Below are 18,682 nucleotides of genomic sequence, written 5' to 3'. Positions count from 1 at the left end.
GAAACAGATGTTGCAATCTGCAGAAGGTGAATGACTGAGTGAGGGCACATGCCAGCTCCTCAGTTGTGGAGGTCTCACCTTTTCCTCAGGAAATTAGCACATGACAAATGATTTACAGTCAATTTTCAGTTCTTTCTTATTTTTTAGACAAAAATTAAGTTCTAAATATTTTCATCAACTCCATCAGGTACACACACCCCACTATGGGAACCACTACCACTGCCAAAGAGAGAGTCTGGGAAAGAGTGGCTATTTTACCAAGGGTGATAAGAGAAGGGGACTCTGTGAAGTGACATTTAAATTGAAACTGAAGTGTTGAGGCAAGAACCGCCATGCACAGAAGTGTGTGTAGGCCCAGGTGCTTCAGGGAAGCAGAGCCAGTATGAGTATTATGAGGATAAAAATTTACTATAGGAGTCAGATCTCACAGATGAGGGAGGATCTCAGGGAGTGAACATCTGGAAGGGAGAGTCAGGGGATCAGAGGAAGAATCAGTGACTGGTCCATCAGAAGCACTGGGACAGCTGGACAAATAGAGCCTGTGAGAAAATCCAAGAAGTTAAACCTGTTCAGCACCAAATTGGGGCTGCTAGGGTCTATGGGAGCTGTTGCTTCTGTGTAACTATCACCTCTGTGGGTCCACTGCCAAATATCTGGGTGGGGGGCCTGGGACCATCACTGATCATGAGGCCAGCAGTCCTGAGCATAAGCTGAACGTGGAGGAAAAGAGCAAGGACAAGCTGGGATCCACTGGCTTACCAGTGTGTCTGTCAATATGTCTAATCAAGATTAAGGGTCACTCCTTCACTTTTGATTTCCAAATCTCACATGAGTTCTTCTTTGGCCAACTATAACCTACAACCACACAGGGAAGGAGATTCTGGGAAATGTAGTTCTAAGACTAACCAAGTCGATATAGTACAATCCAGGGAACAAAAAACCACAGGGAACAAAAACCCCAGAAGGCAGTGAATTCGGTGTGCTCAAGAGACATACAGAAAAAAGGTGATGCTGAGGCTCAACAAAGGAGGGGAGGGTAGAGGGAGCATGAGCAGAGAAGCAGGCAGAGCCCAGCTCATGTGAGGCCAGCTCATGGTATGTTTTGATTTAATTCTAAGCTGCAGGATTTTAAGCAAGGTGGCAGCATTCTGTAAGTTATTTTTTAAAAGATTATTCTGGTTGTTACGGAAGTTTGGGAAGCAAGAGAAATGTTGAGAAGAGCCAACGGGGAAAACAGGAGGCTACTGAGGTAGCTCAGGAAACAGACAATGATGGCCTGGACTAGGATTATAGAATACAGATATTGAGAACTGGTCAGGAAGGCTTTTAGTCTCATTTCTCCAACATGTTTTTTTCAGTGCTGGAAACATTTCTCTCTATATGAGATGTGGGATCCATCTGCTGCAAGGAAGATACAGCAGAGGTAAGTGGTTAGGGAGGGTCTGAGACAAACATTGAGGACTTTCTCTGCACCAAGGCCTATGCTGAACCTGCTCCTCGCAACAATCTGGAATGAGGAAACTGATGCACTGGGAGGTTAAGTATTATACTTTAACCAGGGTCACACAGTTAAAAGTAGTGGGCCCCTGATTCTAACCAGGATATCTCAGAATCCAGGATCTCAGCTCCTTGCAGGATCCTGCTGCCTCTCAGGTGAAGGCCCTTGTGAGAATTCATGGCGACCATTAGCAGCTGTTGTCTGCATGAATATCACACCTGTTTGGCCTCTAAAGTGTACATCAAGTGTACAGGCTGATGCTTTTTGTTCCACTCTCAACCTTCTTAGAGACTCCATGCTGCGTAATGCCTCCAGTCCAAGTTTCCAGGACCCTTAAATAATTCGTTCAGTGTTTAGTTCTCCATCATAACTACTTAAGGCTTTATAATATTTAAACATACAATTTTAGGGATAGAAAAGAACACAAGTTGGCTTCCTGGGTATACACCTCATTGGAATAGTGTTACTCTTGAGGATTGGGAAATAGATTGAATTCTACATAACCCCCCCTTTTTTTTTTTGAACAGAGTCTCACTCTGTCGTCCAGGCTGGAGTGCAGTGGCATGATCTCGCCTCACTGCAACCTCCACCTCCTGGTTCAAGCAATTCTCCTGCCTCAGCCTCCCACGTAACTGGGACTACAGGCGCATGCCACGACACCCAGCTAATTTTTGTAATTTTAGTAGAGATGGGGTCTCACCACATTGGCCAGGCTGGTCTTGAGCTCCTGACCTCAAGTGATCCAACCACTTCAGCCTCCCAAAATGCTGGGATTATAGGTGTGGGCCACTGTGCCCAGCCCCACATAACTCTTTTAAAACAATGTTGTTATAAGGCAGTGTTGTCATATTTTCCATAGGTTTTTTTTTTTTCCTGTCCCCGATCAGCCCTTTAAAGAGCTTTCATGTGTTATCTCAATTAGTGCTACACTTTATTTGAGAGAAAGCTAAAAAGTAAATAATAAAGACATGAGATTTACTATTAAATATTCAATAGTTGAAGGGTATGTTCAAGATAAAAAAAATCAAGATTTGTTTTCTGATTAATGGTCTATTTATTGATACCATTCTATTTTAACAAAGAACATATTTCAAATTACAAGGTATACAAGTCAATACTGTTTTGAAGTTAAAAATTATTTGCTTTGAGAGTATATGTGTGTATGTATATATGAGATAAATGATTATAACATGTGTGTGTTAGTGATAATATGTGGTCCTTGGTTATTAGTTATATACTGTGTACCTGTGAGATGCAAGGTAAGTGGGTCACAGACTCTCAAATTTATGAAACACTTAGATTTTTCGGGGAAGTTACATGGAAGGAACTAGGGAGTTTCATGATTAGATAAGACGTTCGGGTGGGATCTCCACTGGACAGCACTCTAAATCATCAGCAGTGTGAGCAGTGATACAATTTGAGAAAGTGAGTATAGGTTTAAATTCTGGCCACAGACAACCTCTCCTACAGAATTCACTGAACCTCCTCTGGAAGGAGGTTTCCATGTCCTGCAGAGGCTAATTGAGCACCAATCATGCCTCCACTAACCAACTTGGCTGCTTCCTCTAGTGCTTAATACTTCACTGTTCCCTTTCTTCATGGGAGATAGTGTGGTAATTGATAATCACAATACAAACTCTGAAACAAGTAAACGGACAATAAAACTCATATTTGCCTAAAATAAGTTTTGAAAAGGATCTTGGTGGCTATCTCGTTAGATCGTAGAAAGCTGAGGCTTATTGGGAAAGCTCTTTTCCTTTGGGAAAGGGAATTTTTGTATGGTTGGGAAAAGGTTGGTCACTGGCTGATCTATAAAGTCCTTTTCATTGCAAGATTATATGATTTTTGGTAAACCGTATATTTTTTAAAAACAGTTCAGAATATCCGCAAGTGTTTTACCACGTGCTTCTTATTGTTGGAGAAGCTGAGCAAACATCCTGTCATAAAAAGACAAGGATATTGCATCATCCCTGGTCCCTGTAGTGAGTGTCCTGAAGATAATAAGTAAGAGGTTACCAGGGGCTAGCCAACATGGAGTAGCCAGGAAGGAACCAGCACCTTCTCTGAGACAATGGTCTGACTGCCCTCCTGCCCATAACAACATCAATTAAAAAATTATTAAAACCTAGTTCCACAGTATTATTAGGCACTGTGGAAGAATCAGGGAAATAAACTGTGGCTCTTGCCCTCCAGGAGCTGACAATCTGGTTGGAGAGATAGGATGAACACACAAGAATTGGTTAACCATTTAGTGTTCACCCATGTGGTACTGAACCAAGTGAAATAGGAGTTTTAAGATAACTTGTGTGTCCAGAACGGTTTATTTAAGAGTCAGGACTTGAACTAAGCTGGATTGAGTGAGGATGAATAGGGAGAAGAAAGCATTTCTGTGGGCTGTTGGGGACAAGGTGAGAAAGGAGTCAACTCAGATAAATCAGAGGATATGACATGTACACTGGAGAGGAGGCAGGCACTGAATTGTGGTAGGATGGAGAAGAGCTGACTTGAATGAAGCAAAGGGGAACAAAAAGAAATAAAATGGTCAGCCTGAGCGGGCAAGATAGAATCACACGGCTTCCAAAGCCAGAAAGGAGGCTATGAGAGCCACACACTGGTGATCTCCAGTGGTGATACCAAACAACAATCAGCATGAATCTCTCAGACACATTGTGTGTGAGGTCTGTAGGCTGATTCAAATACAGAGGTTGATGGCCACAGCAGCTTGGTGAGGTCCAGCTCAATTTCAAACTGCTTGGCTCACTAGCGTGCTCACAGGCTTACGACTTGCTGACATGTGCCTCAGATACTCTCTGGAGGCTGCAGTGCGTGGAAGCCTAGGGCTGCTCTTCCAGACAGCTGTTGTGTGTGGGATGGGGTTGTGTGAGCATCTGTGTAGACATGGGTATTACTAAAATCACGGCCTTAAGCATGATGAAATTCAATTGGTGGGCAGTAGAAGAACAAAGACAATCATAGCCTCTAACAATTCTTAACGTTTAGATTCTTAAAATCAACTTTCTAACTTTAGTTACAATTTCAGAGTAATGTTTTAGATGTTCTAGTCAAATTAACAAGCCTTTGTATTATATACCATCCTCCTTTGGAATGATCTTGGTATAATTAAAACAGAACATTTTTAACACAGAATACTTATTGGGGAAGTGGTCTGGTCTCTTATGCAGTCTTCTTTTGTTGAGGACGTTGAGATTTTCTAACTTTCAGAACTTTCTTTTTTTGATGTTTTTTCCCATTCTTTTGCTTTTTCTTTTGGCTGACCTGTGAGAAGGGAAAAAAGGGCAATGTTTCTGAATCTTACCATTTTAACCTCCTTATATTTGGACTCTCCTGATCATAGTCTTTCTTTACTCTCAAAACCACATTAAAGTTGCTTCACTCTCAGAGGGGCTCCTTTACATTCTCTCTACTTTGCTCACTTTGAGGAGGAGGCAACAGCCTTCTAACTGGCTGTCTTTTGTCTATTCTTCTGACTTATTACATTCTCCTGGCAACCGTGCTTACCACTCTCCTGCCCCAGCTACAACCCTCTGAAGTTGGCACTATTTCCACGTTTTACATAGGAGGAGGCTGAGGCTTGGAGAGGGTGACTTTCCCAAAACTGGACAGCTAGTATGTGGCAGAACCACCAGTCTGTGAGACTCCAGAACCCAATCTCCCACCCACATATTCTGTGGCTCTCTTCAAATCCAACTCCTTAGTGTGCCATGCAGGATTCCTCCTGCTTTATCCTGATCTACTTTTCTGCCTCAGTCCCTTCATTCTCTTCACACAAACTCCAGCCACATTAATGGAGGCTCCCTGAACACAGCAAGTTCTCTCATGATTCTACTCTTCTGTTCACGCTCTCCTCACCTTCCTGGCAAATTACTTATCCTTCAACACCCAAATCAAGTATCACCTGACATGAGAAATCTTCCTTAACACTTTCTCCTGCCCCATTCCTCCAGCAAAGTTAAGTACTCCCTCCTTTATGTCTTCAAGATTCTTGTGCATACTTTTATACTTCTCACATTGTATCATAATTATTAGCATTATTATCTTTGTATCCTATTATTATCTTTGTATCCTATTATTATCTTTGTATCCTATTATTATCTTTGTATCCTCTGTGTCTACCATTAAATTCTTTACATACTTATTGTATTAAATAAGGACAAGCTCTGTACCCCCAAGGAACACACATTCCTCCGGTGGAAGACAGAGAGGAGATACTATATGTAGGAATCTAATTTTGTCCTAGGAACAAAATAGAAGCACCATAATATGAATGAAACATGTATTCTTAAAAGTTATGTATTCTTATAGTGTTAATGAAAAAGCAGATTCCTTGTCTTCTAAAGTTAATTTCTAAAAGAAAGAAATCTTTGATCCTCCTTTTCACCAACCTGTTTTTCCCACTTTTTAATCAATTCCTTCACATCTGCTGAATCTGGGTTTAGACATGTTTGATCTCCATTCTTCAGCGTAGCACTGCCAAATAAATAGCAATGAGATAGTTTTTTCTCATTAATAATTTAAATGCTTTTTCTCAGAAATAATGAAAATCAGTATGAATTTTGCTGAATTTTCTAATGAAACTGCTTAAAATTATTTCCTAGGACAAGAAGAGTCACTGGTTGAATTTTTTTTTTGAGACTGAGTCTTGCTCTGTCACCAGGCTGGAGAACAGTGGTACCATCTTGGCTTACTGCAACCTCCACCTCCTGGATTTAAGTGATTCTCCTGCCTTAGCCTCCCAAATAGCTGGGACTACAGGCGCATACCACCACACCCAGCTAATGTTTGTATTTTTAGTAGAGAGGGGGTTTTACCATGTTGGCCAGGATGGTCTCGATCTCTTGACCTTGTGATCTGCCTGCCTCAGCATCCCAAAGTGCTGGGATTACAGGTGTGAGCCACTGCGCCCGGCCCTGGTTGAATTTTAAAAATTACTTACAGTAGACTGTCTGGAAATAATTTAAATATTTCTTTAATTTTTCTGTATAGTCTGAGAATAAGAGTAGTCAAGGATGATTTATAAAGACAAAATATGCTCACATTCTTTAACCTAGCAATCCTAATCTCTAGAAAGGAAAGAATTACAGACACAATACTGCCACAATAAGTTTTATTTCAGCAGTAATAATTTGGAAAAATCTATATTTCCAACAACAATCCTGGTCATATAAATTATGGTTTATCCATATGATGAAATACAGTTTGGCCATTAAAAATGACATTAGGTTAAAATGACATTATTAGAGATTTACTGACATGAGAAAATGTTCATGATATAGTGTTAATGAAAAAGTGGATTACAAAACAGTGTATAGTGTATGATTTAATTTTTGTGTTTATGTATTGTGTATATAAATACATATCTATGTTATGTACACATGAAGCAAGTAAGGGAGATTTAGAAAACTGTATACTAAGGGGTTAACAGTATTTGTCACTCAAGGGTAGAATTATGAGTGATTTTTATTTTCTTCTATTGTGTTATCTGCATTAAACATTTTGTGCAATAAACACGTGTTACTTTGGTAATATGTCGTTCTTGGGGCCTACTCTACCAGAAATTCCTTGTATTTTTAAGGAGAAGAAAAGAAAGGAGCTGCCCAAATTTATGGAGGGGCTAACCATCTGATTTTTAAGTGTTTCTATGGGCAAGCACTCCAAGGGTAAAACTCATGCTAAATTTAATGTTCTTGCCAATATGGTGCATGCATGTTAGCTGGGTTGTTACTTACATGATTTCAGTTTTCTCGCAGGAAAGGTTTGGAGCAAATTGTTTAAGGTCTTTCAAGGATTGTAGGTGGATAGTCCCTTGGTTGGTGTTGATACAAGAACAGCGACCCTTCCTCATTACTGGGGTTCCTGAGGGAAAGAAAAAGAGAACACATCAGTATAGGCCAGTGTTTCAGTTTAGGTGATCTCTCAAAATGATACATTTGACTGAGTCATGATTATTGCTATCATTTACTGAGTGCCTAAAAATCATCACCACAAACCTTTGAAGGAGGTATCATCTCTATTTTATACATAAGGAAACTAAGGTTCAGAAAGATTAAGAACAAAGTCATACAGCTTTTAGGGAGCAGGGGCAGGGTTTTAGCCCAGATCTCTCTGAGTCCAAAGGCATTGCTCTTAACTACCACACCGTTATGTCCTTGGGAGAAAAAGAGACTTTCACAATATTTAATAAATGCCTACCACAAGACAAACAGATAACTAATTCATGTATGCTATGCTGATCACAGTTTCTTAAGCAACTCCTAAACCATTTATTATTTATTATCTGATCTTAGGGAATGGAACTGGTGTTGGTGCTGAATAGAAAGCACTCCTTTGTAACCAATCACCACTTCCATCCTCATCCTCTCTCCTCCCCACTGCCTTGCTTTTCAATAGTGTTTAAAATTTTTGGGAACCCCTTAAAATACATTATCTTAATTCTTCAATTTATATATTTACTTGGTTCTTATTGTATTACATGCCGTACATTGTGTAGCAGTCAGAAAAGGTATAACTACAAAGTTCTATTTTACAGATGATGAGGAAACTGAGGTCTAGAAAGATTAAGTAATTTGTTCAAGGTAACAAAGATAGTTAGTAAATAGATTAGGGACAACCTCTCTGATTATTGGTTGGATCCTTAATTGGTTAGCCACAGATTTACTTATCAAAAAACAGTATCAGGGAGAAGAAAATAATTTAGGAGATAGAGTTTCATCTCACTATTACCCAGTTCAATGAACATTTATTGAACACTTACTAGGAATTCATACACCTAGACTACAAAGACTTGTGTTTGACTTGGCAGATCTAAGTTATGAACTTTGGATAACTGATCATGTCACTGAGAAGCTTTTATAGGTGACCAAATATTACTCTTCAATGCAGGCAGAACATTCACCTTTATCTGGCTAATTAAGATTCTTTTACAGTGAATCACTTCTCTTACTTTGCAATCTAACTCAGAACCCCTTACCTTGCACTCCAATCAGAACCAGGAAGATGATGCCCAAGAGGAAAAGAACACCACTTTTCTTCATAGTGATAGAATGGAGTTCCAAGTCACTCCTGTATTGGATTTTGAGCCTGAGAAATTCTTTAGAGAACACATTTTGGGAATCATATTTATTTAGGAAATTCATTTCTCTCCTAAACTCTGATTGGCTAGCATCTTTAGCTGAGCTAACTAAATTAACCACAAACTTGATTGTGCTGGGGGAAACCCTAGTCTCAGATCCAAGGGAATTTCTGCATGTTTTTATTTCCATTTCACATAAATGGGTGGTTTATAGTAAGGGATGTGAAACTAGCAACACTGATAGCCTTTAGCATATTCACAGCTGCTCACCTGTGTGAAGAATAGGTTATATAATGAATATGCTAATGTTATACAACAAGGGTTGGAGATGTGGTTTCCAGATGGGAAATATTAAAGTCCAGATAAGTAATATACTTTTCAAATTCCCTTACTATTTATGGCATGTTCTTCTGCATAATAGATGGCCACATTGATATTTTCTTATATTCCCCACCTAACAACTTAAAGCACCTGAATTGCCTCTGGGACCAGATCATTTTCTACTAGTGGTAAGCTCATTTTGTGTCATTCCTGCTACTGTTTATTATTTTTTAAATTATTAGATTGGTTAGCATAAGGGGTCAGTTGCATGTAAGAGACCCAAATTGACAGTGTCTAAGAAATGCAATGAAAACGAAGATAAATAGCTAGGACCTAATTAAACTAAAGAGGTTTTGCACAGCAAAAGGAACAGTCAGCAGAGTAAACAGACAACCCACAGAGTGGGAGAAAATATTCACAATCTATATACCTGATAAAGGACTAATATCTAGAATCTACAATGAACTCAAACAAATCAGTAAGAAAAAAACAAACAACCCCATTAAAAAGTGGGCTAAGGACATCAAAATACAATTCTCAAAAGAAGATACACGAATGGCCAACAAACATATGAAAAAATGCTCATCACGAATGATCAGGGAAATGCAAATCAAAACCACAATATGTCACCACTTTACTCCTGCAAGAATGGCCATAATCAAAAAGTCAAAAAACAGCAGATGTTGGTGTGGATGTGGTGATCAGGGAACACTTCTACACTGCTGGTGGGAATGTAAACTAGCATAGCCTCTATGGAAAACAGTGTGGAGACTCCTTGAAGAACTAAAAGTAGAACTACCATTTGATCCAGCAATCCCACTACTGGGTATCTACCCAGAAGAAAAGAAGTCATTATTTGAAAAATGTACTTGCACATGCAGGTTTATAGCAGCACAATTCACAACTGCAAAATCATGGAACCAATCCAAATGCCCAACAATCAATGAGTGAATAAAGAAACTGTGGTATATATATATACACAATCGACTACTACTCAGCCATAAAAAGAAATGAATTAATGGCATTTGCAGTGACCTGGATGAGATTGGAGACTATTATTCTAAATGAAGTAACTCAGGAATGGAAAACCAAACATCATATGTTCTCATTGATATGTGGGAGCTAAGCTATGAGGACACAAAAGCATAAGAATGATACAATGGAGTTTGGGGACTTGTGGAGAAGAGTGAAAGAGGGGTGAGGGACAAAAGACTACAAATAGGGTGCAGTGTATACTGCTTGGGCGATGGGTGCACCAAAATCTCACAAATTACCACTAAAGAATTTATTCATGTAACCAAATACCACCTGTACCCCAATAACTTATGGAAAAATAAAAAATAAACAACAACAACAACAGAAAACAGTGGTTAAGATAGAAGCTTATTTCTCCCTGAAAGACATAGGTGGATTAGCACTTGGATGGTGGCTCTTTCCCATGAGGTCTTCCAGGCTCCTCCTTTCTTGTGTTGTCACCATCTCTAGATTGCTGCCCTCATGCACATGGCCAAAGGTGGCTTGCCACCATGTCCAATTTCCAAGTATAGGATGGCGAGAAGGCAGAAAAAGGGCATGTCCCTCCTTTGTAGACATCCTAGAAGTTGTACTTATCATTTTCTATCACCTCCTAAGGGGGCAGGCCTTAATCACATGGCTACACCTAGCTGTAGGGGAAGTTAAGAAATGTGATCTTTATTTTGGTTGACTAGCTAAAGACTGGAGATTTCATTATTGTAAAACAATGTTTCTTAACTTTTTTCATTATGGACTCAGCTAAATGAAAACTAAATTTAATTTCTTCCTAAAGAGAGAAATCAAATGCTAAGAAATAAGATTTTGTTGGGTAGGGTTGAAGTTTGGTAGGCCACTAGTCATTGTAATATCTAAGATTTTTTAGCTCTCCGAGAACCGATTTTTGTCCCCCTTGGGAGCAATTTACCCCTCCTCTCATGACAATGCATGCTGTAGAATTGGAGGAAAATGGATACTAGCATTTTATGTCACATGGTGCACATTTTTTGACTGGCTTCTATACAGATTATTAATACTTAAATGGAATTACAGAATTCTTTTTGAAGAAAACATGTGGTGACCATTGATACAGCTTATCCATTTGCTCATGCTTAGTTTTGGTACTGACTGTGGCAATGCATAGAGTGGAGATAGGTTCACGTTCCTGCTTTACTACTTAATGACTGTGTGCAAAATACATAATTTTTGTGAGCCTCATCTCCCTCATTTAAGAAAATTATTAGACCTCACGGAGTGTTAAGATTAATGCCAAGGACAGCTTGTCGACTGCAAAGCATCACAGGACTTGTGGCTGTTCTTTCCAGCAAAGAAAGGAGGAAGGAAATTTCTTAGGATAAAAACTAAGACCCAGCACTGTCTGTGCTACCCTCCTTTCCAGCCTCTTCTTGCACAGCTCTCTGCTCCCATCATTTTGTCTTCTCTCAGTTTTTTCTTTTCTCCTTCTCCTTCCCCTCCTGTCCCCTCTTCTTTTCTTTTATTTTCTTCTCTTTTTTCTTTTCTTTTCTCTTCTCTCTGAGACGGAGTTTTGCTCTTTTTGCCCAGGCTGGAGTGTAATGGTGCAGTCTCAGCTCACCGCAACCTTCATCTCCCAGGTTCAAGCGATTTTCCTGCCTCAGCCTCCCAGGTAACTGGGATTACAGGCACCCGCCGCCATGCCGGGCTAATTTCTGTATTTTTCGTAGAGATGGGGTTTCGCCATGTTGCCTAGGCTGGTCTCGAACTCCTGACCTCAGGTGATCTGCCGGCTTAGGCTTCCCAAAGTGCTGCGACTGCAGGCGTGAGCCACTGCACCCGGCCCTTCTCTCAGTTTTCAAAGGGGACAATGCTCCTTCCCATGGCACTGTTTTTGCTCATGCCATTCTTCCGCCTGGAGAGACTGTGCCTGCTCCTCATTCCTGCCCTCCTGCATAGCAGTTATTTACCATAGTTACCCAGGCCAGCATCATTTCCCTGGGAAGACTTCCCTGAACCCCAGGGGAGCTCTCACGGCACACTTACAGAGACCTCGCTGAGCCCGTGTCCGCGGCAACGCTACGTTTCCTTGCGACCCTATGGTTAACATTTCCTTCCGCCAATAGGCAAGGAAGGCCTGCGAGGGTCCCCGTCTGAGCATGGTGCTGAACACGGTGCCTGGCACCCAGCAAGCGCACACACACGAGGGAAGGAGCTGGGAGCTGGCACGGCAGTTCTGGAAGTTGGACAGGGTCTGCAAAGGGCTGCCTGGCTCCAGGGGCCTCACACGCAGTGACCTCAGCCGGGCCCGAGGTGCATGTACTGCGCATGCCCAGCCAACCGGTCTTCCAGAACCTTCTTTCGTGAGGAGGTTGTATCCGGAGCTCTCAACGCTCGCTGGTGCTGCTCGTGGTACCACTGGGTACCTTTGCTGCCAGTGCTGATCCAGCCGGAGGCGAAGAGAAGCACTTTGGGGGCAAAAGGTAGTGGTTGTGCCTTCGGGATCGCTCCTCTCTGTCCCCTGAGCGGCCCGCAGCCTCCCCAGCCGAGATGGCGGTGCTTTTGGGGGTGGGTGGGAAGGTTCTCAGGGGCGGTGGCCATGAGCAGAGAGGCCTGTTTTGCAGGTTTCACACGAGGCTTGGGTGAGGCCAGCAGGTAAGGACGGCCCCAGAAGGGCCAGGGCACTGGGCTTCGGGGTAACCCTGGGCCGTGGACTTCAGTGACTGGGACAGAGGCCCTTGGGATAAGAGAAAGGAGGTGTGGGGGTCAGTTAGGAGTCACTGAGGCCAGATCTTATTTATTACCCAAAAAGCGGCTGATTTTCTGAGGTAGCAAGCGGAATGGGAAGGCTTCTCTCGCCTGACCCTGCTTCATGTTGAAACTGTTCTGCCATGGTAGGGTAGGGCCCCTCCGAGCAGGCTGGGGCCGCTGCTCTCAGCTCAGGCCTGTCCAGACACTAGTTTCCTGGGCTTCGTTTAGGAACTTGTCATGCAACGTCTGAGAGCAGCCACCTTCTCTCAGGAAGCAGGCAGCAGGAAGGAGAAAATCCCATTGATCATTGCATTTATGGCTAGACAAGGCTTTTAGGAGAAACAGAAACCTGGTGAGAGGATGTTGCAGGCCTTTCTCACAGCCCTGGGAATGGAGCCAAGGATGATCTAGAGTTGAAATCAGCAGTTACCAATTCCTTTTTGGACAAGAATTTTAACTTCCTGTGCCTTGAAAAATTCCAGTTCTGTGTCCGTAGGGGATCCAAATGCTAATGTGACCCCAAAGAACTTTACCAAGCGGAATTCTTAGTTTTCACGGGTGTAGCCCAGCCTCCGCCTTGAATCTTTTTGGTTGTGGAATCGAGGTGTTCTGTTTAATTATCCAGGGTGACTAACTGTCGCGGGGACAATAAGAGCCTTCCTTTTTTACTTGTGAGAGGAGAAGTTTCTCTCATAAAGAAACCTCCAGGCCTGTTTGAGTTTCCCTCAGTGTGGACTTCCCCTCCTCTCGGCAGCTGTTAGTACTAAACTGACTAGAAAGGGATTTATTGATTGAAAGTCTTCTGCCCCAAGAGAACATTTTACTTTTTTTTTTTCCCTCTCCTCTCCTCACTCAGGGAGTCATTTCTTCCTTCCTAAATACAACATGCTAGGTTACATGCAGGCAAATCCTAGCTGTGGAAGGTTTTACATCCTGTCTGCCTCTAAATCACTAAGAGAAAGGATAAAGTTCTTTCTTTGCTAATCTTATTATCTGACTTCTTGGTTTATATTTCTCATGTAAAACTGAAGGACTGGGTTAGGTTTGTGAATAAACAATTTTGAGAGAGCATGTTAAGGACATCATGTAAAGGACAAGTTTCCCAAAATGTTGACAATAACATTTTTGCTTAGTGACTTTAGGCAAGTCAGCTTGTAGTCTGATGATATGTAACAACAGCCATTAAGAAGCTGCTGACTAACCTGAAGAAAAATTATCCTGAAAAGAAAATGTTTATACTTAAAATATCCATATTTATTTAAAATGGCACTTTAAAATTGCCTATGTAAGTAATTTTACAAGAAAAAAATCCACATTCTTAAAAATCTTCATTTACTGTTTATCATTCACTTCATTCACGAAACTTTTATTCTTATGGTTCTAGACTCTGAGGACACATATATGAACAATGATTTCCTCAAGGAGCTCACAGTTCAGTGGGGGAAAACAGCATGTACATTAACACTTATTATAGAAGAAGTGGTATGATAAAGGATTGTACAGAATAATTGGAGGTACAGAGAAGTGCACAACTCTGGCTGATGGGTTAGGTCTGAAAGGGAGACACAGTTAGGTCAGACACAGCTGTCTGAGTTAGGTCTGAAAGGGAGAATTGGCTGGAATTTGTTACAAGAAGAAGGTGGGGGAATATTCTAAGCAAGAGGCGGGAGAAGGTATGCCAAATTTGAGAAGCTGCAAGTACTTTAGCAAGGGTGGAGGGTAGAATGAATAATGGAGTGGTGAGAAATTGGTCTAGAAATGTGACAGGAACAACATGATGAAGTGCCTTGTGAATTTCTATGTGGGGAGGCGACACTGCAGAATTTTAACTAAGGGAATGACATGAGATTTATACACACACACACCCCCCTGTATATACATCTGCCCCTTGACCCCAGTCTTTAATCTTGTTTTACTTGAACATTTCCTTGTGTCTACATAGTTTATATATTTGTAAAATGTTCTCATATTTCTAGCCTCTTCATTCTCAGTGCTGTGTCTTTGAGTTGTTTCCAATAATGTCTCAGTAATACAACAGTGCTCTTACTGTTTTAAAAAAGATTTTACTCTCTGGGGATATTTCTCATCTTTGGAACTATAGGGACAAGGGTTAAAAACGTTTCTGTATCTTCTGTAACATTTTGACAGATTGCTTGCCAGAAAGATTGGGCTATCAGTATGTAGATGTATCTGTTTCACAATCCTCTTGTCATTTTATTTACTTTTGTTCATTTAGCATGTGAAAATTGGCACTAGAGACTAGTGTTAATTCCCTTTTCTTTACAAATTGATATTTTACTTTGTATTGGTTTAATGTCTTCATTTCCTACCTTTTCAAGACCACTCGTCAAGTAGAGTCGGAGTATTGACCTTGTAAATATCTGTCAGTTCTTTACATATTTTGATTAGGAAGCTCCAATGCATTTTTAGTGAAAATATTTGCTTTTTCCATTTTGTTAAATTAATTTCTTTCATAATTAAAAAAAAAAAGAAAATGCAAGTTAGGGGCTGAATTGTGCTCCCCCACCAAATGCTTATGTTGAAAACCTAACCGCCAGTACCTCAGAAGTTGACTGTATTTAGAGATAGGGTTTTCACAGAGGTAGTTAAGTTAAGGTGAGGTCCCTGAGGAAGCACAGTCTTTGGACTTACTAGACCAAGATATTAAATCAGCTGTCTTAGATATACTCAAAGAGCTAAAGGAAATCATGTACAAAAAACAAAAGAAAACCAGACAAAATGAGAATAACAATAAAGGGATAGAAATTATAAAAAAGGAACCAAATAGAAATGATGGAGCGGAAAAGTGCAAAACTGAAGTGAAAAAATTTAATCGATGGGTTCAGCAGCAGTTCTGAGCCAGCAGAAAAAAGAATCTGCAAATCTGAAGATAGGGTAATTGAAATTTTCAAGGCTGAGAAGTAGAAAGAAAAAATAATGAAGAAAAGTGGGCCGGGCGCGGTGGCTCAAGCCTGTAATCCCAGCACTTTGGGAGGCCGAGACAGGCGGATCACAAGGTCAGGAGATCGAGACCATCCTGGCTAACACGGCGAAACCCCGTCTCTACTAAAAACACAAAAAATTAGCCGGGCGAGGTGGCGGCGCCTGTGGTCCCAGCTACTCGGGAGGCTGAGGCAGGAGAATGGCGTGAACCCGGGAGGCGGAGCTTGCAGTGAGCTGAGATCTGGCCACTGCACTCCAGCCTGGGCGACAGAGCGAGACTCCGTCTCAAAAAAAAAAAAAAAAAAAAGAAAAGTGAACAGAGCCGAAGAGACCTATGAGACACCATCAAGTGGACTAATACATGCATAATATGAGTTTCAGAAGGAGAAGAGAGAGAAAGGGACAGAAGACTATTCACAGAAATAATTACTGAAAACTTCCAAAATCCAATGAAACATATGAATATACATGAATCAAGAAGCTCAGTGAACTCCAAGCAAGTTAAACTCAAAAAGATCCACACTGAGATACATAATAGTCAAGCTGTCAAACCTTAAGAGACAAAGAATCTTGAAAGCAGCAGGTGAAGTGATTCATCATATACATCCAAGGGATCCTAGATAACATTAACAGCTGATTTCTTATCAGAAACCAAGGAGGCAAGAGGGCAGTGAAACAACATGTTTAAAGTGCTGAAAGAAAAAATAATCTGTCAATGAAGAATTCTATATCTGGCAAAACCACTCTTCAAGAATGAAAAAGAAATGAAGACATAAATAGACAGAAGCTAGGGGGAGTTTTTTACTAGTAGACTTGCTCTCCACAACATATTGAAGGCAGTCCTGCAGGCTGAAATGAAAGGATACTAACTCAAAGCCATATGAAGGAATAATACTGGTAAAGGTAACTATGTAGGTAATATAAAAACCAGTATTATTGCACTTTTGGTTTGTAGCTCCTCATTTTTCCTACATGAATTAAAAAATGCATAAAACAATAATTATAAATTTGTATTAATGGGCACACAGTGCTGTAATCTGTGACAATAATAATTGTCAAAGGGGAAGGATGCAGATGTATAGGAGCAGAGTGTGTTTGTTTACTGTTGAAACTAAGGTGGTATTCAAACTAGGATGTTACAAGTTTAGGATGTAATCCCCAAAGTAACCGGTAAGAGAATAACTAAAAATATACAGAAAAGGAAAGAAGGGACTCAAAACAGTACACTCTAAAAATTCAGCTACATACCAAAAAAGGCAGTAATGGAGAAATTGAGGAACAGAAAAATAAGACTCTTAAAAAATTCAGTAGCTGAAAGTCAAAGTAAAACCTTCCTTATCAGTAATTACTTTAAATGTAAATGTATTAAGCTCTGGCCTAGTGAGCTTATATGTATACAAGGTTTGATTTGCTTTGGTTTGTTGAGACACGGCCTTACTCTGTTGCCTAGACTTGAGTGCAATGGCATGATTATGGCTCACTACAGCCTCAACCTGGCTCAAACAATCCTCCGACCTCAGCCTCTCAAGTAGCTGGGACCATAGGCATGCGCCACCATGCCCAGCTAATTTTTGTATTTTTTTGTAGAGATGGGTTTTTGCCATGTTGGTCAGTCTAGTCTTGAACTCCTGGGCTCAGGCGATCCTCTGGCCTTGGCTTCCTAGAGTGCTGGGACTATAGGCACAAGCCTGGCCTGGGATTATAGGCACAATGCCTGGCCTAGGTTTGTTAGTATTTTATTGAGGATTTTTGCATCAATATTCATGAGAGATACTGGCCTGTTGTTTTCTTTTTTGATGTGTCTTTGATTTTGGTATCAGGGTTAATACTGGCCTTATAGAATGAGTTTGGAAAGTCTTTATTTCTCCTTCATGTCTAAAGGATATTTTCACTGGATATACCATTCTAGGTTAAATGCTTTTTCTTCAGCACTTTAAATATGTTATGCCATTCTATCCTGGCCTGTAAGGTTTCCATTGAAAAGTTTGCTGCCAGACGTATTTCCAGATATTTGAAGATACTTGAGCGTTGCTGTGTAAGCCATATTTGCATTAGGAATACCCAAAGCCCAGTAATACTGTAGTTCTTGCAGACTCAAAGAGATACCTCCTTGGTGGTCTTAGATAAGATTTGGAAGAATTCTCTGGATTACCAGGCCGACTCTTGTTCTCTTCCCTTAGTTTCTCCTAAACAAATGAAGTCTCTGTCTCTGTGCTGAGCTGCTTGGGGCTGGGGTTGGGGTGACACTAAGCACCCCTGTGGCTACCACCACTGGCATTGTGCTGGGTCAGACCTGAAGCCAGCACAGCACTGGGTCTCACCCAAGGCATGTTACTATAACCACTGCCTGGCTACCATCTGTGTTTGCTCAAGGCCCTGCAGCTCTACCATCAGCATGTGGAAAAGTCAGCCAGGCTTATATCCTTCCCTGCAAGCAGCAAGTTTTCCCAGGCACCAGATGGGCACAGAGATGCTGTCTGGGAGCCAGGGACTGGAGTCAAAAAACCTTAGATATCTACTATTCTGTTGTGTCTAAGCTGACGCTCAAACTATGAGACAAAGTCTTTCCCATTCCTCCCTCCCCTTTCCAGAGGCAGAGGAGCCTTTTATTCATGCCCGTCACCACAGGCTCATGGGATGTACTGCCAGGCTACCTACCACCAATGTTCACTTAAGACCCAAGGGCTCTTCAGTCTGCTTATGGTGAATGCTGCCCAGCCTGGGACTCACCTTTCAGGGCAGTGAGCTGCCCTCTGGCCCAGGGCAGGTCCAGAAATGCCATCTAAGCCAAGGCTGGAATTGGGGACCCAAGAGCCCGCTTGGTGCTCTGCTCCACTGTGGCTGAGCTGGTACCTATCTTCAAGAAAAAGTCCCCTTTACTTTTCCTTCTACTTTTCTCAAGCAGAAGGAATCTCTCACTATAACCACCACAGTTGGGAATGTGCTGGGTCTCACCTAAAGCCAGCCTGTCTGAGTCTCACCCAAGGCCCACTGTGTACTACCTGGGTATTGCTGCTGGTTATTCAGGGCCCAAGGGCTCTTCAGTCAGCAGGTGATGAATCCTACCAGCACTGGGTCCTTCCCTTCAAGGCAGC

The 18,682-nt window shown here is 41.4% G+C and overlaps 1 protein-coding gene across 1 annotated transcript; it reads right to left on the bottom strand.

The window, feature by feature from the left end:
• Window positions 1-4,672: 4,672 nt before the first annotated feature.
• CXCL9 (C-X-C motif chemokine ligand 9) lies at window positions 4,673-8,550 on the bottom strand. Its single transcript, NM_001032936.1, is given in 4 exon segments — window positions 4,673-4,774; window positions 5,902-5,986; window positions 7,246-7,372; window positions 8,487-8,550. Coding segments are annotated over 4 exon segments (378 nt in total).
• Window positions 8,551-18,682: the final 10,132 nt, after the last annotated feature.

The sequence above is a fragment of the Macaca mulatta genome, chromosome 5 (genome assembly GCF_049350105.2).
Source record: "Macaca mulatta isolate MMU2019108-1 chromosome 5, T2T-MMU8v2.0, whole genome shotgun sequence".
NCBI lineage: Eukaryota > Metazoa > Chordata > Mammalia > Primates > Cercopithecidae > Macaca > Macaca mulatta.
This window is presented reverse-complemented; position numbering and strand designations above follow the sequence as displayed.